The sequence below is a fragment of the Gossypium hirsutum genome, chromosome D08 (genome assembly GCF_007990345.1).
Source record: "Gossypium hirsutum isolate 1008001.06 chromosome D08, Gossypium_hirsutum_v2.1, whole genome shotgun sequence".
Lineage (NCBI taxonomy): Eukaryota > Viridiplantae > Streptophyta > Magnoliopsida > Malvales > Malvaceae > Gossypium > Gossypium hirsutum.
The window spans coordinates 59,830,208-59,856,123 of record NC_053444.1 but is presented as its reverse complement, the minus strand read 5'-3'; the positions used below and the strand labels follow the sequence as shown (position 1 = coordinate 59,856,123).

Sequence of the window (25,916 nt, the reverse complement as noted above, 5' to 3'; positions counted from 1 at the left end):
TGTGTTTTATGCAAATTGGACTAAATTGTAAAAAGTATAAAATGTCAGGGGTAAAATAGTAATTTGATCATTTATGTGTTTTTGGATTAAATTGAATGAAATTTTGTTTAAATGAGCTTAATTTGAAATTGTATAGATCAAGAACAAAAAAATCAGACTTGGATCGGGGAAAAAAATAGTAGTTGAATAGTCATTCTATATACCGTCGATATCCGAGGTAAGTCTATAAGCAAATATATATTGTTTATTTTAATTAAATATGAATTTATATGCTGAAATGAAATATGTGAAATTATACATGTGTTAACCAAATGAAAATAAGCTTGGAAGCTATGTTTATGAATTCGTTTCGACTGAGTTACGACATCCGAAAGCCCCGTACGAACCTTAGGAATAGCTAGGATACATATGTCATGACATAGGATTTTCGATATGTGTTCTCGTGTAGGACCACGTCTGGGACGATGGCATCGATATATGTGATTACGTGTAAGACCATGTCTAGGACATTGGCATCGTATTTGATTCGTGTAAGACCCTGTCTGGGACAGTGGCATTGATATGAGATAGCATGTAAGACCACGTCTGGGACGTTGGCATTGTTCGATATATGTGATTATCCGAGTATCCTATTAAATTCCGAATGGTTCAACGGGCAATGATAAGTTGTGATCGAATGTGTAAAACGAGCTAGAACGATCAGGTATGAGTTACTTGACTACCTATTTAAAAATAAGGTAAGTTGGCCAGTTGGTTTGTGATACAAATTATATAAGTTACTAATGTGAACATATGTACATTGGTTAAGCATATTCGGCCATGTGTTTTGTATATGCATATGATGTTATATTTTGATTCAAAATTATATGTATATGTGTGTAAATATATATTCGGATATATAATGATATTATGTCTTTGAATTGAATGACACTTTGAATATATATATACATTCGGTTAAGATAAGATTTAATTAAGAAAACACATGTTTTATATGAAACGTTAAACTTGAGGTTAAATGTGATTATGCTAGTATAATTTAATTTGGTTAAAAATGAGTTGATAATGTAGTTTATATTCGGTCAAAATTGATATGTAATAATGAGGTTAAAAATGAGAACTGCACATGTGAATGACATTATATATATATTCGGCCAAATGTTAAACTTATGTGTATCCGGTTAAATATGGATTTGATGTATAGTATGTGTTTGATAAATGTATTTTTCGATTATGGAAATGGATATGAATATTGAAAACATTATTTGATTTTGTTGTAACTAATTAAATGTTGTTAAGTTATTTAATTGCTCATGACTTACTAAGCTGTCATAGCTTACTCTGTGTGTTTTTCCTATATTTTTAGAGCTCCAAATACTTGCTCGGGTTGGAAGTCGTTGGAGTCGTCATCACACTATCCGGTTATCGCTTCGGTAAATTATAACTTTGATTTTTTGGTTATGTGGCATGTATAGGCTAGTTTTAATTTAGTTTTGTATATATATTCAGGCATGCGAAAATGGCTTGATCTAATGCTAATGATCCAAGGTTTAAGTAATTTTGGTCATAGTAAAGGCATGGGGTATGCTTGGTATATGAATTTGGTAAGACGTAATGATATATATATATATGGTTTATAATTATTTTATTTTGGTAAGCTTGATATGGATGAGGGATGTGTTATGGTTGTAGTTTGTTAATGATGCTAATGATAGTGATTTTCATCATGTATTAGCTTAATTTGTAAGTATGAATTATGGTCTAATTTGTGTGTTGGAATGGTATTGAGATTTGACTTGATTAAATAGGTAAAATACGATATATATATATATATATTGAAGATGAAATAATGGTTATTTATATTTATGTGATGTAAATATAGGTGATGGTCATAATCTAGTTTGTGATTCGGCATTAGTGATCAAATCATGTAGTTAAGTACTTAGTTATATGAAAATTTTGAATTTGGTTGTATTCATTATGTGTGGACTATGTTATGCTATGAATATCTAGTAAATTGAAATGGTTAATTTGAGTAAATTTGTAATGGCATGAGTACATTGGTGAAATGGATTGAAAATGGAAATTGATATATTATTATATATATTTAGTTGATGAAATGTAAACAAATGCATATATGTCTTTGATAAGTTATTTGATAATTCGGTATGTAAAGGATTAATGGTTTTAATGTTTGAATTTAAAAAAAAACAAATGTGCTTATTTGATAAGGTTAAATGCATTTGTGGCTAAGATGTTTATATGCTAAACTTGACTATTTGATGAAATTGATTATGCTGCATTTTCTAATGGACAATAAGCCGAGCGATATAGATTGTTTGGTTTTATGCACATGAATAGAAGTATGAATTAATATGTTTGATATTAGCTTAAGAAGTAAAAAAAATGCTTGGATGTCTTAATGTATGCGCATGGAATTTGTAATGTGATGAGTCATCTTATAATTTGATTTTTGAATTATAGGAGTAAGAAGTATATATGTTTCGAATGGTGGGATTCTAAAGCATGTGTAATATGACTATTTCGAGCCATGTTTTATATGGTAATGCCTTGTAACCTTATTTCAGTAACGGATACGGGTTATGAGTGTTACACCTTGGGCCGTGTGGAAGAGGTACACAACCGTGTGGCTAGGCTGTGTGCCAATTCGAAAATTCAACCTACAAGGAAGACACAGTCATGTGGTAGGTTGTGTAATGGGTTTTAGGCAGTGTGAGAAGCATAATCCTAGGGTTTCAGGGGTGGCATGGTTGTGTATGGGGTCATGTAGTCCACATTGGTTGCCCACATGCCTGTGCGGTAGGCCATGTGATTTAGGCCATGTGATTTCGCACGATGACCCTCACTTCTAAGTCTGGCTTGGGATACCTACAAGGAGTCTTTCGATCGACAAATACACCAGAATTAATATCGACTTTCAAAATTTATCAAAATTATCAAGATTTTGAGGAAAATTCGTAAAAAGATTCGAAATCGATTTGAAAGATTGTCAAGAACGATGTTATTCCAAAATTTTAGGGTTCTACGTAATTAGAACTAGAATGCTTACCGATCTTTGATGGAATTTCGAAGATTATCGATGGTAGATTCGATGATTGATAAAGAAATAGGTTCAAATGGGAATTGATCTTGATTTGGATTTTAAAGAAGTCAATTTTCAGCAAAAGATTGTAGAATTTTTTTATGAAAAGGAAAAAAAGGAAATACAAGAAGATGAGGTTTTTAAAAGGGAAGAAAAAAATTCAATTTAAGGTTGAAAAGGAATTGCAATTAATGTATAATTAGGAAAAAATATTAAGTACTTAGGGTTTCAAAATTTGAAGGGCTGATTGGGCAAATAGCCCTTATTTCCGTCCAAAATAAAGAAATGGGAAAGAGAGTAGCATGACTTGAACAAGGGAAAATGAAAGACCTTACCACTTAGGCTACTACCCAGTCTTAGTTTATTTCCACCACATTTAATATATGTAATAGATTGAGTTTGTTCCTTAGTTGTTGAAAAATAATAAAGAAAAAATAGAAAGAGTAGGGCTTGGACCTTGGTTTTCTAGGCAATATCTTAAGCTCTTAACCATTAAGATTAAGACTTATTTATTGATGATTCATTTCGTCTAACCCCTAAATTTTGGGGTGTTACAATAACGATTTTCTTAATCCCGCTTATGAAATTAAAAGAACTCCATCATCCATGTATCAAATGATAATCCATATATTCTATAATATTTTCTAAAATAGATAGAAAATGAATGTATGTAATTAAATTATCATTATTTTATAATTATAAAATAATAAGAAAGTTAATAATTTTATAGTTTGTTTTTATTTAAAATTATATTAATAAATAAAATTATTAAAATATTTTTAACAAAAAAATTTAAAAATAAAAGAGTAATTTTTTTAAAATACTAGCTTCTAATATCACATGTGTTGTATGTAATTTTATGCGTTTAATATTTAATCAATCTTTTAAAGTGTTGTATTTTTAATTGAGATAATTAATATTTTTTTATTTGAATTATTGAATGTAATTATAATATATTAAGTTATCAATTCAAATATTATAGTAGAAAATTTTCAAATTATAATTAAAGCATTTTTTAACATATTCAACATACAATATAGTTTTACTTTATGTAATTAATGCAAAGTAATATTATTCAAAATAATAACTAATTGACTCTAATATAAATTAAGTGATCATTAAGATGCTTAAAATTCTATTTAAATAATAACTCTACTTTATATTAATAAAATTAGCGCAATTTCTTTTTTACAATAAAAATTTTCTAACTAATCATTGTATTTTAAATTATAACTATAATAATCACAATTTTTTTCCTATTTTATGCTTAGAGTTCTACTCAAGTTATGACTCTATTTTAAAATTAGCACAAATTTTAACTAAAATTTAGAATTTAGTATTTACACTTTAATTTAACATAATTTTGTTTTAGTCATTTTATAATATCATTAGCTAGTCAATATAGTTTCTTTTTTTAAGGTATCCTTCATGTACGTTTTACAGTCCATGAAAACTAATCTTTTTGGGGATCATGGCTACCACTCTCAACAATAGCATTTTCAATGTTTGAACTCAAATTCCTTCATTGGGATTGCAATGTGCCTTACCACTACAATCAACACTTGTTAATAGTTAAACTCTTAATTATTCCAGTTAAAATGCTCATGCTGAAGTTTTTCTTAAAATACCCTTTCAAACTTATCATATCGAAATGGATTTCTTGTGTATTAGAAATGTGTTTTTAAGAAAAATTCACTTCAATTTAGCCAAAATAATTAAGGAAGTTAACTCTTTGAACTAACTAATGTCATTGTAAAAGTAGAAGATCAAATTATGTCAAAGTAAAATATAAAGTCTAAATCCTAAACATGAGAATAGTAGAGGGATTAAACTTGTAATTTAAAACTTATTTTATAATGACCGAGCACCTTAGGGAATTTTTTTTTTTTTTGAATAATATAACTGGGCTATATAAATAAATAATCAAAAACAAAATGATACCCAATATGTTTGGGCTAGTTCCTACTGACTGCAAAAATAAAACAAAACTTGGGCTACATAGTTTGCCCAATAAAAATGAACATAAAGAAAAACGGAAAAAGAAACGACAAAGCAAAAAGAAAAAATAAATGCCCAGTCACTTCAAACAGCTGGACGAAATTAATTTTCCACCTTTTCATGTTGACTCGTCCCTTCTGTTTTCAAAGATAACAGTTACCAAAAAATTTTCTTCAATCTGTTATCATTATCAAAATCCCTTTTCTGCTAAAAAACTTTTCAGGCCGGATTCTTGCTTTACTCTTCCTCCAACGCTCCATCAATTCCATTACTGACTCAGCCATTAAATGTATCAGATTTCCCCAAATCTTATATCTGTTTGCTACTCCTTCCAACAGTCACCTTTGTTCTCACAATCTTAAAATCTTGGGTTCATCCTTTCAACAACTAGACGAACGGTATTCGGAATCGCCCCAACCAGGTAATGTTCTTCTCCCTTCTTTACAGCTTCAATGGCAATCGAATGGGCAACAATATTTGCATTTCTCGGAATGTAACAAAAACAGATGCTATTAAAAGTGATTTTAAGCTCTTGAATATCTCTGATGAGTGCTCCGATGACCGATTTGTCCTGTTCTGAACTTTGACACTTTTTGATAATTGTTTTCGAATCTCCCTTTATTTGTAAATCTGTAAGCCCCATAGATCTCCCTAACTCTAAAGCTTGTAACCCTGCATGTGCCTCTGCCGCGAATGGAGTTGCAATATTGGTGTGAATGACTGACTTTGAGACCAAAATCTCCCCTCCCTCACCTCTGACAAGTAAACCCGAAGCAGATCTTGCATTTTGCTGTCAAAGGCCGCATCAAAGTAGATGGAGGTTCTCGTACTACTCTTTTCAGTTCGCGGGGCACCAACATCTGCCAAGATAAGTTTCTTCTCCTCGATTCCTTTAAGCTCAGCGAAAAAATCTGAAATTTTATAAGAGATATCCCTGGCTGTTGTTTGTCTATTTTCGTAAACTAGTTTGTTTCTGTTTGTCCAGATGGTCCAAAGACCGCAACAGAAGATTCGACATTGTTCCGTTGTACCACGACTAAAAACCCATGTAAGCCAGTTCCAAAAAGTATCTTGAGCATTATTAAGCACCCATGATAACTGTATGAATCTCCAAACGTCTTTTATTGTAGAGCATTCACGGAAGATATGATTGCAATCCTCCTCTTCCAGTTTACAACGAGGACATCGAGCATCTGCAACTATTCGTTTTTTTTCAGATTAGCAAAACTAGGAAAGAAGTTCCAAGAGAATCCCCATATTGAAGCTTTTATTTTTGAGGGATTTAGATTCCAAAGTTTTTTGTAAAAAGCTTTAGTCTCGGTTTGTAAATTAATAGGAATTTGAGTACCCTATTGTAATAGTTTGTAGGCGCTTCGAACCGAAAAAATGCCAGAAAGTTCTCTCTAGACTTGAAAATCTTCAGTTGCTGTCGTTGCCAGTGGAATTTGCAAGATCTTTTTAACAACTTCAGCATTGAAGGTAATAGAAAGTATGTCAGCTTTCCACTCTTTTATCTGCATTAATCAAATCCGAGACTAACTTTATATTTCCATCTCTCTGATGATTTTGCAATCTGTCGTCTTCACTACCCGAAATCCAGAGGTCCTCCCAAACGGCAATACGATCTCCTTTGCCAACCCTCCAGCAAAGTCCTTTTTCAAGGATACCTCTTGCCGACCAGATACTCTTCCAGGTAAGCGAAGGTAAATTTCCTAATTGAGCCTTTAAAAAACACGCATTCGGATAGTATTTAGCTTTCAATACTCGGCCTATCAAAGAATCTGGATAATTAATAAGACGCCAAGCCTGTTTGGCTAATAATGCGATATTAAATTTGTCAAGTTTTCTAAATCCAAGTCCGCCTGCTTCTTTTAAGTCGCATACCTCCTTCCACGTACACCAATGAATCCCCTTCTTGCCCTTCCCCCACCAGAATCTGGCAATTATACCTTCTAATTCATTGCAAAGAGACTTAGGAAGTAAAAAGCACGCCATAGATTAAGTTGGAATTGACTGTAAAACTGCCTTAATAAAAACCTCTTTACCCACTTGAGAGAGAAATTTGACACTCCAATTATCAATTCTTTGTTTTAAACTGTCCTTCAACCTCTGAAATGTTGCCTTCTTTCCTCTGCCCACTAAATTTGGAAGTCCTAAGTACCTTTCTGGATTGATCGAACTACGAACACCGAGCATCCCAACAATAGTCATTTTTACATCCTCCTGTGTATTTTTACTGAAGAAGATTGTGGACTTATTATAGTTAACACATTGATCAGAACTAATCTCATATTCTTTTAAGATATTCTTCAAAACAGTAGCTCCTCTTTCTGTGGCTTCTCCAAATAGAATGCAATCATAATCCGCCATGAGACCTTGTCGCATCCACTTCAATTCCGTTAAGAAATCCACACCTTCGAATTTGTTCCATTCTCCTACTATCAAATATTGTCTCCATAAAGAAGACTATATGGGGATTATATAACCTCAGCCAGTGCCGAAGTGTATGCACTGTTCGTGGTCTCCCCAAACCCCGAACATACCAGCATAAGATTTTCATTGTAATCGGTCAGCTTGTCTTTTGGCAGTCACCGATATATCAGCAATAGCATCTCCTAGTCTTCAGATCCTTGACGCCAATGTGCTATTATCTTCCTTGACAAGATCCTCATCAACCTCCCCCCTTGCTCTCTTTTTCCCTTCCTCCAACGTTAACACCCTATCCTCTGAATCATGATCCATCAAAGTATACGAACTTTCGCCCTTTTTGAAGATTGATGACTGTCCATCCAGATTAAATCCTAGTATAGGATCTAAATTTCTATGTTGTCCCAATCTTCCCCTTCAAACTCCCTCTTCTTTCGTTCTATCTCAATCTTCTTCCTCTTCTCGCAACTAGATGCTATTCATCGCTAGAGCTCTACGAGATTGAGCTCTCAGGGATAGATCCCATCCCATCACCCTAACTTCTGCTCCTACCGCCATCTACGCATCACAAAAAGAGTCGTTGTGTCCTAATCGTCCACAATAGAAGCAGAAAAGAGATAGCCGCTCGTATTTAAATCTAGCATATGAACTTTTCCCAAAAAATAAAATTTGTTTCTTTCTTTTCAGGGGGTATCTGACATCAATTTGAACTCTGATTCTTATAAAATTACGGATTTCTTTCCCCAGATTTGACTCATCGTACTCCATATGAGTGTCTATAAAATTTCCCTATTGAATTGCCAGCCTTTTTGATATATAACCTGTAGGAATGTCATGGATTTGAACCCAAGAAGGGGTAAAAATCAAAGGAACAATTAAAGGATCTTCCGTCAATTGCAACTGATGAAGTAGTAGATGATTGTTAAATGTCCACGGGGACCCCTTTAACACCCTCTCCATGTCTATAACATGAAAAAGCTGAAATACATACCTTTTCCCCCCTAAATCACGAATTTGCACCACCTTAACTGGATGTCAAAGATTGGCCAATGTACTTTCATCGCTGGAAAGTGAATAATACTAACAGTTAAAAAGCATACCACTAATTTAAAAGTCTCTACCTCTGTTTCTGTACTTGATTCAAAATCAAACTGTAAAATTTCTTCTTCTTCCTCATTGATCATCAGTTCAGCAAACGCTGCCTCCATAGTCGAAGATGTATCCGAATCAAAGCACCAAATCGCAAGAACAAAATCACACAAAAGCCTAACAGCCAACGCTAAATAAAAAGAAAGACTTAAGAACAATAAAACAAAACCCTACCAGAGGTGGCAGCCAGAGACGTGCCAGAGAGGGCTGACTCTATTCAATTGTTAATATCTCAAAAAACTTCGTTGGCAGAACCTTAGGGAATTCTTCATTAATTAGATTATTGGAACAAATACAATTTATTAAAATTTTTTAATAATTCTAAATTACTTTTTTTTAATATAAATATATTAATGGATATTTGGTTTAAATATCTTAAGCTTTTATTGTTATAAGCAACTAAAATTTTGTATTAAAATGAAAATAAATTTAGGTAATGAATATTTCTTGACTCTCATTTATAGCCTTATGAATCAATGTTGAATGATAAATTTAACAGTCTGCAATATATTAAATCCATAAAAAAAAAAGAGTGAATGTTACAAGCATTTAATTTTTATTATACTAAATATATAATAGGGCTGAGTGTGTTATCTATAGCTTGGTTTTAGTTAGATTTTGGGTCTAATCACTTTATTATGAATAAATTTTTGGTTTAATTTCTATATTTTTATTTGGTATAATTTGTGTTGGTTATAAGTGTTTTCAGTCATTTTATGGTTTTGATCCTTTAGTATGTATAAATTTTGAGATTTAGTTTCTATATTTTTTTTTGAACAAAATCAGCATAGTGTCAAACTTAGCCCTTAACGTTAACTCTTTTTTTTGTCAATTTAACCCTTAATTCTTCTTTTAATTAAATTTAGCCATTAAACTTTCAGAAAGAGTTAAATCACTTGTTTTTTAATGGAAATGTTAACTAGATCATTATTTTTTAACAATGTGTCGCAACAAGCATGGCAACCGATGTGTACTATTTGTCTTTTATGTCACATCAATAAATAATTTAAAAATGTTCAAAAAAATAAAAAATTCAAAAGAAAATTATAAAAAACTTCATAAATTTTTTAAAAAATAACATGAAATACACGTGGATTGTTATACAGGCTGCTATATTTAAAAGTTTAACATTTTAGTTAGTATTTCGATTAAAATAATAATTTGTTTCTGTTTGAATGGTTGATGGTAAAATTTGATTATTTTTAAAAGGTCAAGGGCTAAATTTAACTAATAATAATGGTCAAATTAACAAAAGATATAAACGTTAAGGGTTAAATTTGGCACTATGTTGGCAAAATTTGGTCTTTATACTATTACAATGACATTAGTTAATTCAAATAATTAACACTCTTAATTATTTCGATTAAAATGTTAATGTGGATTTGTTCTTAAAAATATCCATTCAAACTCATCTTAGTAAAGTAATTCTTTTTGTTGAAATAATATTCTTAATAAAAATTGGTGTTTGGATTTTAATTGAAATAGTTAACAATTGTGATTATTTAGATTACTAATGAATTATAAAATTGAAATATATAGATTAAATTTAAAATGTCAACATAGCATAAGGACCAAAACTGAAATTTACCATTGTATTATAACTATATTGAAATACCTAAAATCATTATACCTCTACGCTCATTTTATCATGTGTCTTTTTCCATTGAATCGTTAAAAATTATTCAACATGTTATATGTTACGTTGTATATCAGGTTTAATTATCAACTTAATCCTTATAGTTTATAAAAATTGAGAAGTTAATTTATTGAAATTTGGTCATAATAATTTACAAAAACTAAAAAATTACTTCAACTAGATAACATTGTTAAACTTTACCACTAAATTGTTTACCTAAAAATCAATAATGTAGTAATTTGTATACAATAAATTAACAAAATTCAATGCAGCAAATTAACTAATATCAACTATTCAAGTTCATGTGCTTACTAATAATTGGTCTAACCTCAGTTTTCAACAATGTATGAGGATCAAATTCGATGAGCTAACTTCTTGGTTTTCGTAAATTAGAGGGATGAAATTTATAATTGAACTTAACAATTAGATCCACTTTAGTACACTTATTTTTTTTGATCCAATTTGCCACTCAAACTTAATAACCGTCTATTCTGGTTTTTAAACTTGAAAATATAAAAGTTTGACGATGTGGCACAATCTTTAAGTGTCACATCTAGTGTTTTAATAATTGATTGGTTGAGATGGCCAAACAATAATTAAATAAATAATTAAAATTTTATAAAAATCTAAAAAAAATGTTAAACTGATTCAACTTGTTTAGATGTCGATTTTTGTCCTAGTTTTTTTTTTTACAAATTTTTCAAACAGTTTTTGATTCAATCGATTCAATCCCTTTGTTCAGGCTGTTATATCAATTGATTGTTGACCCAACCAATCCGACCGACAAATCTAATATTGTTCTAGTATCACTAGTCACATCATCAAATTTTGATAAAATCCAAGTTCATGAACCAAAATGGATCTAGTGACTAAGTTCAAGTACCAAAAAAGTATAAGTATCAAAGTCAATCTAGTTGTCAAGTTCAGGGGTCAAATTTTATATTATCCCTTTAAAAATTTATATCGAGAATGAATCTAGACAAACAAATTTTTAATTTCATTATGGATATGAAATTTCAAATATTTTTTTATTTTTATTTCTATTTATAATATTTGTCCAAGTTTATTTTGAACTTGAAATTTAAAATATAATATTTTTAAATTTTATAAATTTTTTATTTTTGCTCACGTGGTGATATCATGTCAACAATTGTTACTAACATAGACCACCACCTTAGCATCATGGCTAGCTCAATGATCGTTAACAGTCATGTAAGGAAACTAATGGCCGATGACGGAAATAATTGGTCAAGAGGCCTAATTGATGAAAAATTTAATGTTTAAGGATTCAGTTGAGTACGTTTTTTCAGTGACTTAATTAATTATTTTTTAAATTAAGGAATTGTAGAACCCTTTAACCTTTATTTTTTGTATTCCCCATCTCAATAAAATTGTTACATATTGAATTCTACTGGTAAGATTTTTTCAAATTTTGGCATTTTATTTTTAAAAATTAATTATGGATAAAAACTGAAAAAAAATAAATTATGAGTAAAATAATTTTAAAATATATTTTTATTAAATTTAATTAATTAAAAAAATTAGATGGGATGGAAGAAGTGTTATATAAAAAGAAAAAAAAACGGGAGCCGGTAATAAGTTTGAAGTAAAGATAAAAAATAATAAAATATGAGAAATGTGGTCAGATTCAGACAAGAGTCTTGCAAGCGAATCCATCATCAGCACTCTCCAACCTGCTTTCACGAGGATATCTAATCTAAACTAATATTACTTTTATGTTTTTATTTTATTCCCCCCATTACCCTTCCTTCCCATCCAACGCTTCCTATTTCTCCATTTTCTCAAATCTAATTATTCACCGTCCGATCAGATCACCTCAACGAACATATCTTCCTCAACATTCCCTTCCCTCCTTCAGATCTAACCAGCTAAGTAACACAGAGGGAAAGAAAAAATCATTCTTTTCTCATTTTTGAGACTTTGGCTCAAAGCTACCATCTTTACTGTCACTCCCGAAGGACTCAAATGGTAGAGGCGCAAACATGGACTACAAGGAGGATGAGCAACCCAAGATTGGAATCAACCGCCACTGCCGACCACCAACTTTTGGACATCCCGGCTACCCCAACAGCTGAGGTGAGAAACGGCATCTACAGCGTTGGATCACATCTCTCTCCTAATCTCTTAACGGCACTGATCATTGCTTCATGGTTCATGTCCAACATTGGGGTCCTTTTACTCAACAAGTATCTCCTCAGCTTTTATGGCTACCGTTATCCAATCTTTCTCACCATGCTCCACATGATCTCATGTGCTTGTTACAGTTACGTAGCCATAAACTTTCTTGAAATAGTTCCAAGGCAACATATTTTGTCGAGGAAGCAGTTTTTCAAAATATTTGCTTTGAGTGCCATTTTTTGTTTCTCCGTCGTGTGTGGGAACACTTCTTTAAGGTACATTCCAGTGTCGTTTAACCAAGCTATTGGCGCCACGACCCCTTTTTTCACTGCAATTTTCGCTTTCTTAATCACTTGCAAGAAGGAATCTGCTGAGGTTTATTGTGCACTTTTGCCTGTGGTTTTTGGGATTGTGTTGGCTAGTAACAGTGAGCCTTTGTTTAACCTGTTTGGGTTCTTGGTTTGTGTTGGTTCTACTGCTGGTCGTGCTTTAAAGTCTGTAGTTCAAGGGATCTTGTTAACTAGTGAAGCTGAGAAGCTACATTCCATGAACTTGCTGCTGTATATGGCTCCTATGGCAGCAATGATTTTGTTACCGTTTACTCTATATATTGAAGGAAATGTTGCAAGAATCACACTTGAGAAAGCCAAGACTGATTCTTTCATTGTTTTCTTGTTGGTTGGGAATGCTACGGTGGCTTATTTGGTGAACTTAACAAATTTTTTGGTTACCAAACATACGAGTGCCCTTACTTTGCAGGTTTTGGGCAATGCCAAAGCCGCGTTAGCAGCGATCGTGTCGGTTATGATCTTCAAGAATCCGGTGACCGTGATGGGGATGGCTGGATTCGCTGTTACAATAATGGGAGTTGTGCTTTACAGCGAAGCAAAGAAAAGATCTAAGGTCACTACACACTGACAATAAGGTCACAAACATGGGTGCGACTCCTTTTTTATTCTTCATTATAATTTCTTGCTTTTGATTAGATTTAATGGAAGGAAAAAATGAAATTTGTGATTGGAATTGTATAGGAAGAATTGAGAAATAAAAAGGGAAAAAAGGGTTAGATGCTCTTTTTTTTCTTTTGTTATTGGGGGTGGTTTAAGAGAATAAAATTCTCTTTTTCACTTTTTCCCCTGTTTGTAATCTTATAGTATGCTTTTGCTACGTTGATATGGACAGATAAAATTAAAAAAAAAAAAAAACCTCTATTCAAACATTTGTTATATTTGGGAGAAAAAGTTCTCCTACTTCTTTATGTTGGATTATTATTGACTTCAATCTTCTGTTCATGCCATACTCATTTGCTTAGCAGCTTAAATCTATGCATGATTCACATTCTTCAGCCTTATATCTGAGTTTGTATGAACTTTCATCTTTGTAGATTGTGATTTATAATCTGTGTTTCTCCATCCAATGATAATTGATCAATTCTTCACATTTATTTCTTACCAAGGTGGTCATTTTCTGTATGAAATATATCATCTTGAAAAAGCAAAGGGGTTAACTTCAATTCATTGATAGGGACAATGGTTCAGCCCCTAATTGTTAATTGACCAATGATGCTTGTTACTCCTATAAAATAAAAAAGCTGATGAACTTTAGAATCTTTTTAAGGACCATTGCATTGCAGAGTTAAAAGCTGGTCAGATTCCATATTTCAATTCCAGGAAACTAACTGCGCCAGATGTTGAAATACCAAGTTTTGTATGTCTAAAAGTTGGCAATGTAACATATTGTTGATTAGAGAATTTTAGCTTTTATTTCATCACTATGACGAATGATTTTCAACGGCAAAACAATGTCGATCCATCATGGATTCTTGTCTTGCTAGGAAATTACGTGGAAATGGAACTGTTAATGTATGAACGGTTGAGAAGCCGACAATTATGTCAGATATGAACCACATTGCCTGTTCATATGCTTTAGCTCTATCCTGTTTAAACCATTAGGCATTGCTGGTTGCCACGTTTATGTCTCTAGGCTCTAAGCTCTAGAGGAACCCACTTGGTATGGCTTGATTGGGAATTTACAATCACTAATCAGCAACTTGCATCAGTGTGGGACATATAATTAGGGTTGGTTCAAAATTTTTGTGGTGGTTGGAATATCATTCTCTTAGTGGCTGGCTTTAAAAAATTTTCATTGAGTTAGTTGAAGGGTAAGATTTACAATGATGAGTTGTAGGATACACGGCTTGTATTTGTCGAGTTAGCTGCGTATTAAGGTGTTATATCTCTCCATTAAGAAGACACGTGTCAGTATAAGAGACATAATTGACTCTATATTGATCTCTTAGTCATCCATCTCACTTCAAACGTAATCTACCAATGTTTAAATTATGATTATGCTCTTTAAGCTCGGATGATAGATTCTATTTAAAGTGGGACGGTTGACCAAACTCAAGGGATCAATGTAGAGTCAATATTACCTCTTATACTGACACATGTCTTCTTAACATAGGGATATAAGATAACGCTTTGGGGATAAGGCATTAGAGAGGAAGCAATTGCTAGCTTCTCATTTCCACTTTCAGAACTCTCAATCTACACCGAAAATTGAACCAAAATTTCATGCAACACATGGATTCCATTAAAACGGTGTGGGCTCCTTTTTTATATATATACTGCTGTAGTGGAGCATGCAAATTTTTCCATCATGTTAACTAACAATCGCACTTTTCACGACTCTGAATCTGATGTTATGATGACGTTAGGTCCTTGACCTTTTGGCCCACATTCATTTTCACCTAAAAACCTATATGTATAGAGGTTTAGGAATTTAAATCAAAAGTGAAATAGGTAATATATTTTGTTTTTATTAATTGAATCAGCTGGAATCATTGATAGAGGTGAGCAAAATTCGATTCGACTCGAAAAATTTAAAAAAAAATTCGAATTTCGAGTTAAACGAATCGAGTTATTCAAGTTAATCGAGTTATTCGAATCAACTCGAATTTTTTTTTCGAATTTCGAGTTCGAATTGAGTTGAGTTTTCGAATTCGAATAACTCGAATAATTCGAAGAATTCAATATCAAACTATAATATTTTACATTTTTACCCTAAACTCCCAAGTTTTTTTACTTTTCCCTCAAAACTTTTACTCCTTCCCACTTTCCCCCCAAAACTTTTACTCTCCTCCCCTCCCAACCCCCCAATCTACCCAAAATCCATTTTCAACCAAAATTTTACTCTTCCATTTACTTTTCCTCAAAATTTTACTCCCAAAAACCATCAAAACCTTTTATTTCCCCCAAAATTTTTACTCCCTCCCAATTTCCCCCTAAAACTTTTATTCTCTTCACATTCCACCTCCCATCTACCCCAAACCCTCCCCCTCCAATTTTTTTTTAATATTTTCCCTCCAAAATTTTACTCCCCTATTTATTTTCCCTCAAACTTTTATTCCCCAAAACTTTTTATTTTCCCTCTAAACTTTTACTTCTTACCCTTTACTCTCAAATAAAAAATCAAAATTATCCAAAAAAATCACTAAATATAAATAGTAATAATTTTATTTATATATACTATTTATATTATTAAATTAAATTTCACATTTTATATTATTTATATTATTGAATTGTTTAGTCATATTGAATATTTATATTAAAATTGAATTCTAAATTATGCCATAAAATATTCGTGTTGAAATTTTATATTGATATCAATTTCACATTTTATTTTTAAAATAACTTTTATTAAAAAATCATATTTTTATACTTAATATATTTTTTAATTCCAAAATACATAGTGACAAGAATCTGAAGATAATTGAAACAACTAAGCAAACAAATAAGCTAACCAGTATATAAAAAATTAATAAATAAATTATGAGATGATGAAAGTTAATAAAAAATTTGATTAAGGTGGACAAATTTTATTACGATGGGTGACAATAGTTAGAAGGACCTAAATTATTTTTTAAAATTTAACTCGAACAAATATATTCGATTCGATTCGAATTCCATCTCACTCGACTTGATTCGAGAAAACTTCAAATAAAGTTAGGATGATAAAATGAGATTCGAAAACTCGATTAACTCAAAAATTTTCGATTCGATTCGATTCGATCGAATGTTCACCCCTACTCCTTGATGCTTGTGAGTTTGTGAGAAACTTTAGAATAAAAAGGAAAAAATAAGACGAGAAATTATCCATGTTTGGCCGGCTGAAGCTTGTTTGGTGACTGCCAAAAAACACCGAAACTTGCAAAATTTAAGCAGGCCTCTCTAGCAGTGTTGCTGCTGCACTTTGGACCAAAATTTTTAATGTTTTAGTCAGTAATTTTAGCATATAAAATTTTCTTTTTTTTCTGTTAGGTTTAAACTTCAAATTTTTTTTATCAAATGGGACGTTCAATTTGTAATAATTAGAGGTGAGCAAACGATTAGTCAATTAAATCGAAGTGAATTCAATGGATTTAATTGATTTAGATAAATTGAAAATTTAAGTTATGAAAAATTAAGTATTAAATTTTACTGTTAAATTTTGTAAGTGCTGAATTTATACTAAAAATTTGTTTGATAAATTAATAAATATAAGTAATGAATAAGATTATATTGTTTGATAAAAGTAAATATTAATTTTAAAAGATTACTTCTTTTTAATTTTAATCTTATGAATATAATTTTTTATATAATTTTTGAATAAAAGATGGATATGATAATTTCAATATTTCATTTAAAAAAGATAATTTTTTTAATTTTTTAATAAAATGAAATCATCTTAATAATTTCTACAGTAAATGATACCTATTTATTTCATCTAATAATTTTTGTTTGTTGAAAATTTATATTAAGTAAAAAATTAAAATAATTATCGAATACATTTAACATATTAAGGGGAACATGGTAATTTATAGTCATTTGGTACTATTTTTTTTTAATTTAATTGATACTTAAACTTGGAAACCGCAACTATACATGTTATTTTTTAAATTAAGTTAAAACATGAAACTTTTTCGAAAAAGCCCTTTCATCTTCACCCAAAATTTTCAACAACCGATTAACCTTGCAAAAAAAAATTGATTCAATCACCCAAATTAATATGGCTTTATGGGTAAAATAGTTTCTTTCAAGGGAAATAGCTAGTGGCGGAGCCACGTTGAGGCCCAGGGCCATGGCCCTCCAAAGTTTAATTTTTTTTAATTTAGTCCTTTGTAAATTTACATTATGTTCCTCCCAAAAATATAAGTAGGCCCCCAAGGTTTAAGATTTTTGCAATTTTTCCTTTGTATATATATTATAGCCCTCCTAAAAATATAAGTAGGTCCCTCCAATATTTTTATAGGATTAAAAATAATATTAAAAATTTTATTCTTGATAAAAATAAACAGAAAATCTTCTTAAAGAAGCAAAATTACTCATGAAGACTTTTGAATAATATTTTTGTTAAATAATAATAATTTAATATTTATTTAATAGTTTATTTAACATGATAATATTTTATAAGTAATATAATAATATATATATAAAAAGAAAAGAAAAAATGAAGAGACTTTTATCATCTTTCTTCCTCATATTGGTGCTTAGCAAGAAAAGAAGAAAAAAAATTATCGTTTTTCCTTCAAATTTGAAGTATAAGGTATGTTTTTCTTCAAACTTTTCATAGATTTTGAATATTTGTAACTTGTTTTACATATATGTGCCAATAGTTTTTTTTGTTTTATCAAGTATATTAAAAGTTGCCATTAAAGGATATTGATGGAACTTGGAAACTTATAAAATTAAGTGAAATGTGTATATTTTTGGATAAAAATGATTAGGAGATGGTTACTAACTTGTTAGAAGTGTAAAAATGAAACAAAAATAGTTAGATAATGTTATAGTAAGTTTTGGCCACAATGATGGGGAGGAAGAAAACCTTGGTCACTTTGCTTAAAAACATGTCAAAATGATAGTTTGTGAAGCGGTGAGCATTCCTGTGAAAACAGAATAAAAAATAGTTAACTCAATCAAAAGATAGCTGTTCCGTCTTAATTATTTAATTATTGGAATACTGTTTCTTTTGAATATATTTTATATGTTTAAATCGATTGTCATGTTGGAATACTGCTTCTTTTAAATCGATTGTTTATATGTTTAAATCGACTGTTACATAACACTTCTAATTTTAACTTGGCCCCTCAAGATTAATATCCTGGCCCCACCACTAGAAATAGCTATGGATTCTGTGGTGGGGTTGATATTGATTTTATAGAGGTGATATGGGGAAGATGAGGAAGAAGAAGCAAATAAAAGAGAGAGTATGGTGGGTTTAAGATACTTTATAACTTAAACTAAATATATTTACTAATTTTACAACCAATTTATTAAATATAAAACATGACAGGTGGGGGCTGTTTATTAGTGGAAATGGAAAAATTAAGACTATTTTGAAATTTAGATATCAAATAGATTAAAAAGAAAATGTGAAGTAGGTTACCTTTATATATATTTTAAATTGGTGAACTTGTATTAGGTTAAAGATGATATCAAGATTAGACAAATTCAGAAAGGATGTGATTTGAAAGAGAATAATATATCGACTTCATTATATTCAAGGATGTGATTGTTACAAAACCATTGCCACAACAATAGCAAATTCAAGAATTGAACACTCAAAACCGGTACAATATTTTATCTTAAAATTGACCTGGAACAAAAATTGCAACATTAAACAAGGAGCACACCGACGAAGCTAACCATGAATGCGATCCATCCATAAAAGCTAAACACAGCACTTCCTCTTGTAGAGGATGATGGCGTTTGTGAGCCTGGAATAGGACCAGGAGCAGCAAAAGGGGATCCCACTTCAGAAAGCACAGTTATATTAAGCTTCATGTTACGGGCTGCACACTGCCTGGGTACACTACAAATGTACCATTTTCTTCCTGGTGTCAGCAGTGTAATCACATCATTTCCGGTGGTAAGTGGATCAGTGTTATTTACTGCTTCACATCGTTGGAACTCAACTCCACTGACTCTAACCACATTGTGAACTCCTGGTGTATACCTGCAAACTGCACCAACAAAATTGTTTACTTTTCATATATTTGTTCCAAAAATGATGTCTGGGTTGGTGAGAATTGCTTTAAAATGTGACATAGAGAAAGAAGTGGGTTTGCAACAGAACTTAGAATTTAGAAGAGATTGTTTCAATAACTTAGAACAAGGAAAGACGTGAGTTTGCAGTAGAGAGGAAAGAGACTCAATAAAGAAGAAAGAAATCCAACGGTGTGGATTTGAATAAAAAACTAAATGGTGTAGATATGATCGTAATTCTCTTCATAATTACCGCAATATATATCTCAAACGATTACACATATCTTATATTTTTTAGATACACCTATTACTGTTGGTTTACTATTACCTTATAAAAGTCAAAATAAAAAGATAGGCGTACACGCTCAAAGCTTGAGACTTAGTTCAGTTTTCTCCTTCCATATGACATGAGAAAAGTCATCCTCTTAGAATCTCAACCGAATGTTTAATTAATTTACTCTTATTGATTAACAGAAGTACCAATAATAATGGTTTCTCAAACAACCATTCTAATTATAAAAACTTCATTTTTCTAATTAAATCACATAAAGTACCTCATATTAAACACCATTCATTTTTAAAAAAAAAAGCTTATCATTCCTACATTGTATAGGGTTGGGCAGCATTTCTCCTCAATTTTGCCTACCTATTTGATCAAAACCCTCCTTTCTAATGGTTTCTAAAATAGTAACAACTGAATATATGTTTTGGACCAATTTTAGTAGGCAATAATTGGGCCTATGGCTTGGACCAACTCAAGCACTTGTTCTCTGTACAAATTTTTATATTAATATTTTATTCATAAAATGTGGGGAATTAGATTATTATTCAAATCTAAAATGCTTTAAAAATATATAAATTTATAATAAAAAAAATTATCTTAGATAGATGGATGTCCCAATTTAGTTGAACCTGAAAGTCGTTTTGTTTAGGTTCAATCCAATTGTATTTTTTTTAGTAATTTTACATATTTTTCATTTTCAAAACAATAATAATATAAAAATTGATATTTTTAGAAAAATTTCAAGTACTTTTAAAAAAAATTAGAATTTTTTTTCAATTTTCTGGATAACTTATTATCTTTCTTTCAGCCATCAACTTTGTTTATTTTTGTTGAAATCTCTTCTCATTGTCCCTCCTTTTTTTATACACTAAATAAATTCACCATTTTTGATAGTTTTCATCTCTTCCTTTCCTTTTCTTTTTAATGATTTTGGTTGAATAATCTTTCTTTATTTTAATCAGCTACCACGAATTTGTGGAGAAATGTTTAAGAAAATGTTTTTAGTTATTCCTATTTAGGAAAGTATTTAGAATACCACTACTAAGCGTAGTTGACAAATGTCCTATAAAAATATAGAAATATAATTTTAAAAAAATATGACATTTTTTTAAGACTGTTTGTAGAATAAAAAAATACACTGCTAGTATACTAAATTTTAACCCTTACATATTATGTCTTTTTTTTTCCTTAACGTTATGAAGTATTGATACATTAGAATTTGATTTATTTATACTTAAATATTCCTAATCAAGTATCTATATATATATATATAATTACTAAAAATCACGTTTGGAATGAATCTAGATATACGGTTCTTGAAGCCCCCAAAAATAAAGCCTACTTGAAAATATAAATTAGTAGATAACAACAAGTAGGGCCTATCCATAGAGATCAGTGATAATTTTATTTTTTAATAAACAAATAAAGTAAAATAAAATAAAGAGGTTTAAAATTAAAAACTAAAATTAAAAGTAATACAAAGTAAATATATATATATATAAATCAATGTAATGAAACTCTAGCCAATGGTAAAATCTTCGTTTGATTCAAGAGTTTGATCATTGATGCAAATATTATTTTTAATTTTTTTTAATAAATTGGTTATAGTTGCTGACTATCACCTAGCAACTTAATCTCTTCTTATATTCTCGATAATCAAGACACCATAAATTACTATCCTTATTGACAAACAATCCTATAACTGTCACTTAAAAATTTAATTTATCAACAACCTTAAGAACGAAATAGACCCAATTCTAACCAATAAATATACAATCATGGTTTATTTAAGTTTGGTCACTTGCTCACATTACACAAATAATTATGTAGTCGTCACAAATATTAGAAATCAATCAATCTGCTAATTATCTAATTGACAAGGCACTCATTCTAAGCTATCAAATATCAGTCGAATATTTGACAAACATGAACAATTGTAATTAAACTAGAAGACATGCAAATACTAAAGAGCAAAGAATGATTAAGAGCAATCCAATCACACAAACTTGTAGATTCAAACTTTGATTAACCTTCGACTAGAAAAAAAGGTTTAAAAACCCATACAAAAACACAACCAAAATAAAACTAAGAACGACTATCTTTGAGTCTCTCTACTCTTAACCTAATAATGTCTATTTATAGGACAAAAATAATATAAAGGAGAAAATACAAAAGTGTCCTTAATTAAACAAAATAGAACCTTTATAGGTTTTTCAGCTATTCTTGTGTCAAACTTCCAAGACGTTTTTGGGTGCCTTCTTGACGTTTTGGGGCTTGAGTTGCAAAATAAATTTAACTAAATCTTTCAATTCCCTTCAAATTGGTATATTATATGCTCAAAATAGAGATCCATAGCTCAAGTTAGGATCAAATTAAATACTAAATTTATGCTTATGTTGAAAGTCCAAACTACAAAAACTTACTAAAAATAAGCTTTAAGCTCTTTTTTCTCCCATCATTTCCTAAATACATAAATAAAATATGAGTATAGATAATATAATTAATAACATAAATAATTTAATTAAGGGAAGAAATATGTGAATAATCTAGAAATTGTGCACTTATTAAATTCCTCCATACTTGAACCATGCTTGTCCTCAAGCATGAAATTAATGTGAATGAAAATGCAACCTAAAGAAATACTTTCTAATTGACAATTGAAAATATTGTTATATACCAATCAAACAAATAAACATGCTTTTGTGGATAGAAACGAAATCCTATATGCTAAACAAAATATAGAGATAACAATAATTCATACCATTAGTAAGAGTTAGGAACGATAGATTTTCGTGCTCATGCGTGGTTGTCTTCCTTAATAATATGCGTTGTAGAAGAGATATTAGAAAAATCAAGAAATATTTTTAAATTTCATCACACTTCCAAAAGTCACTAGGTTTTCAAAATCCATAATTTCAATTGAGCATAAAGTATTGAACTTTTTTCCCTTCAATTTCACCACAATAATTTATCAATTAGCATGAGGTTAAGCACAATTCAAGTAATATAACCATTAAGTTTATTTTTCCTCTTTTTTCAAATTTAGAATGATTACCTTTGAACGCAAGTTTAGATGACAACCCAAGCACCTACCTTGAATTACTTGATTAATTTAACCTAAACAATCTTGAAAGTTACTCGTATCTACATCAACGAATTATACTAGGAAACACCAAAACTTTTTGACTTGAAGATAAATGGCAACCAAGCACCTAGCCTCTATTACTTAGTCGGGCCACTAGTTCATTTCGAGGCTCATAAAGATAGATAATGAAGTAATCAATTCTCATGCACATTATCAAAATTATTCAATTAAGCACATTCATCAATATATAATCTAATACTCAAGCTCAAAATAATTCAAAATTTCAGCTAGATCATTAATGGAAGAAGTTTGACATTGATTGTTATTTTGCTTGTCCTATTCAAACAAACAAAGCAACTCCACTTGTCTCCCTCCTTCTTCACCTCCCGTGAGGAGTTGAATACTCTCCTTTCTCATTTTTCATCGAAGTTGTTTGGATCCATGATTTTACTACCTCCAAAACCACGCCACAAATAAATATTTTCCTTTCACGAGAAATCTCTCCCCGTTCAGCCCAACTTTTTTCCCCATCATAAAGCATTGGTTCCCATTTTGTCAACCAAAAACACCCAACTACCTAAACCAGCATCATGCTTCTTTCTTCAACTTTTCGTGATGTTTTTTAAAAAGCAAAAGTATATGATTGTTTATATTCCATAACTCTACAAAGATGATTCAAACTTTGGGTTTGCATGCTTAATTTCTTTTGTTGAATCTTGGAATCAAGAAACAAATAATGAACAATGGCGCAAGTGCAACGTCTCCTCATAATTCATTTCAAACTCATTTTCTTGACATCCATGAAGTTTTACCTGAAGATGAAGAAGAAGAAGGGGTGATCAAAATGGAAGATAATAAAGTGACCAGCAGCAAAAAGGGTCTACAGAAGCCTACTAAACTTCGAGAATTAAAGAGGCCACAAAGAAGTTTTAACAGGCAAGTGTCATTAGAGACTGGGTTTTCTGTTCTGGGCGTCGAGTCTAAAGCTAAAGATGAAAAGAAGGTTCTTCGGAGAAGTGGTCGTAGTTTTGGAGGTTTTGATTCAGCAAACAGGGTTGGTGCGGAGGCAAGGAAAGGAGACTTTAACATCTTCAGGACCAAGTCGACTCTCAGTAAGCAGAATTCCCTATTGCCTACAAGAAAAGAGAAAGAAATGGAGAATCAAAGAGCCGAAGGTGCCACTGGCCTTAACGAGCCTGTGAACAAAAGTGTTCCTGTTGGAAGATACTTCGATGCTCTTAGAGGACCTGAATTAGACCAAGTCAAGGTAACATGTTACATAACAAAACTAATTATGTTATATGTATGTATGCAAATGCCATGAATTTGATATGCTGAAGTTGTTTACTTTTCTGCAGGACTCTGAGGACATTCTCCTTCCGAAAGATGAGATATGGCCTTTTCTCCTTCGTTTCCCAATTAATTGCTTTGGTATTTGTCTTGGACTTAGCAGCCAAGCTGTTCTATGGCGTGCCCTATCAACTAGTCCGGCTACCAAGTTTCTCCACGTTACACCATTCATCAATCTTTCCCTCTGGTTATTAGCCCTGGCAACACTCATCTCAGTCTCCATCACCTACTTGCTCAAATGCATTCACTACTTTGAAGCTGTTAAAAGAGAATACTTCCATCCTGTCAGAGTCAATTTCTTCTTTGCTCCATGGGTTGTATGCATGTTCCTCGCCATTGGTTTACCACCAATGCTAGAACCTGCAAAACTACACCCTGCCATTTGGTGTGCTTTCATGGGACCTTATTTCTTTCTCGAGCTTAAAATTTATGGTCAATGGCTTTCTGGTGGTAAGAGACGTCTTTGTAAGGTGGCAAACCCATCTTCCCATCTTTCTGTAGTTGGAAACTTCGTTGGAGCAATCTTAGCATCAAAAGTAGGATGGATAGAAGCTGCCAAGTTCTTATGGTCTATTGGCTTTGCACATTATATTGTGGTGTTTGTGACATTGTATCAAAGATTACCAACAAGTGAAGCTTTGCCTAAAGAGTTACACCCTGTGTACTCCATGTTTATAGCAGCCCCATCAGCTGCTAGTATTGCTTGGGGAAGCATTTATAGTGAGTTTGATGGCTGTTCCAGGACATGCTTTTTCATTGCTTTGTTCCTCTATATTTCGCTAGTCGTGAGGATCAACTTCTTCACAGGATTCAGGTCAGCCAAATTCGTGTTCCTTTCAATCAGACGATATAAATATAATTATAAATTTACCTGTGTTTTTCAATACTTTTGAAGGTTCTCCGTAGCATGGTGGTCATACACCTTTCCGATGACGACTGCGTCGGTAGCGACAATCAAGTATGCCGAGCAGGTTCCTTCTGTTTTAAGCAAAGGGCTTGCTCTCTGTCTTTCATTCATGTCATCAACAATGGTTTCTGTATTATTTGTGTCTACCCTTCTTCATGCCTTATTTTGGAAGACATTGTTTCCAAACGATCTCGCCATTGCTATAACAAAGAAAAGACTAGTCAAAGAAAAGAAGCCCTTCAAAAAGGCTTATGATATTAAACGCTGGACGAAGCAGGCCCTAACCAAGAACAACTCTGGGGACAAAGAATTCAATGGAGAGAATAAAGTAGTCTAGCAGGAGATAGAGGGCACTGCAGTCCAGATGCTGGGATTTGACCATTATTATTCCATATTTTATTGGAATCAAGTATGCAATGTAAACAATCAAATAGTTCAAGGATGATAATATATTTTAGTCAGTTCTTCAGATAATACTTTGTCATTTCATAAATATTTATGGATATAGCCAAGGTTTTGTGAAGAAACTCAGTAATTAGTTTGCAATTTCTGACTTATGGCCATTACATGACGCTGCAAATTTGACTGATATGAGGCCGCCATGTCTTGGTGCTTGCGATAAAAAATAAAATTACCAAAAACTTGTCATCATGTCACTTTTCTTTTTAAGATTTTTGTAAGTAAAAAAGTTACAAACAAATAAATTTTTGAAGATACAATAAAATTTAATGATTGTCCGTGTATTTCTCCAACAAAAACAATCCACTCCGCATAATGAAAAATGTCCGCAAGACTATTAATTCTTATAGAGAATTTTTAA

At 31.3% G+C, this 25,916-nt stretch overlaps 3 protein-coding genes and 1 long non-coding RNA gene across 4 annotated transcripts; 3 read left to right on the top strand and 1 right to left on the bottom strand.

Moving 5' to 3' along the window:
- Positions 1-5,165: 5,165 nt before the first annotated feature.
- Positions 5,166-9,354, top strand: LOC121219896 (uncharacterized). Its single transcript, XR_005916949.1, has 4 exons — positions 5,166-5,519; positions 5,798-6,146; positions 6,229-6,577; positions 6,699-9,354. It is a non-coding gene; the product is annotated as an uncharacterized lncRNA (long non-coding RNA).
- A 2,546-nt stretch (positions 9,355-11,900) lies between these two features.
- Positions 11,901-13,668, top strand: LOC107926985 (probable sugar phosphate/phosphate translocator At1g12500). The gene has a single exon (XM_016857941.2). It carries the CDS (start codon positions 12,297-12,299, stop codon positions 13,365-13,367), a length of 1,071 nt encoding a protein of 356 aa, XP_016713430.2. The 5' UTR covers positions 11,901-12,296; the 3' UTR covers positions 13,368-13,668.
- Positions 13,669-19,017: 5,349 nt separating this feature from the next.
- Positions 19,018-19,474, bottom strand: LOC107926934 (blue copper protein-like; the record flags this gene model as incomplete). Its single annotated transcript, XM_016857879.2, has 1 exon — positions 19,018-19,474. A coding segment is annotated over one exon (372 nt), but the record flags the coding sequence as incomplete, so codon positions are not given.
- A 3,692-nt stretch (positions 19,475-23,166) lies between these two features.
- Positions 23,167-25,565, top strand: LOC107944265 (guard cell S-type anion channel SLAC1). Its single transcript, XM_016878087.2, has 3 exons — positions 23,167-24,106; positions 24,198-25,003; positions 25,085-25,565. Exons 1-3 carry the CDS (start codon positions 23,576-23,578, stop codon positions 25,431-25,433), a joined length of 1,686 nt encoding a protein of 561 aa, XP_016733576.1. The 5' UTR covers positions 23,167-23,575; the 3' UTR covers positions 25,434-25,565.
- Positions 25,566-25,916: the final 351 nt, after the last annotated feature.

Coding starts and splice junctions, on each gene's coding strand:
- LOC107926985 (XM_016857941.2), top strand. CDS start 12,297: ATGGTAGAGGCGCAAACATGGACTACAAGGAGGATGAGCAACCCAAGA.
- LOC107944265 (XM_016878087.2), top strand. CDS start 23,576: ATGAACAATGGCGCAAGTGCAACGTCTCCTCATAATTCATTTCAAACT. Junction 24,107..24,197: donor CTGAATTAGACCAAGTCAAG/GTAACATGTTAC, acceptor ACTTTTCTGCAG/GACTCTGAGGACATTCTCCT. Junction 25,004..25,084: donor AACTTCTTCACAGGATTCAG/GTCAGCCAAATT, acceptor ATACTTTTGAAG/GTTCTCCGTAGCATGGTGGT.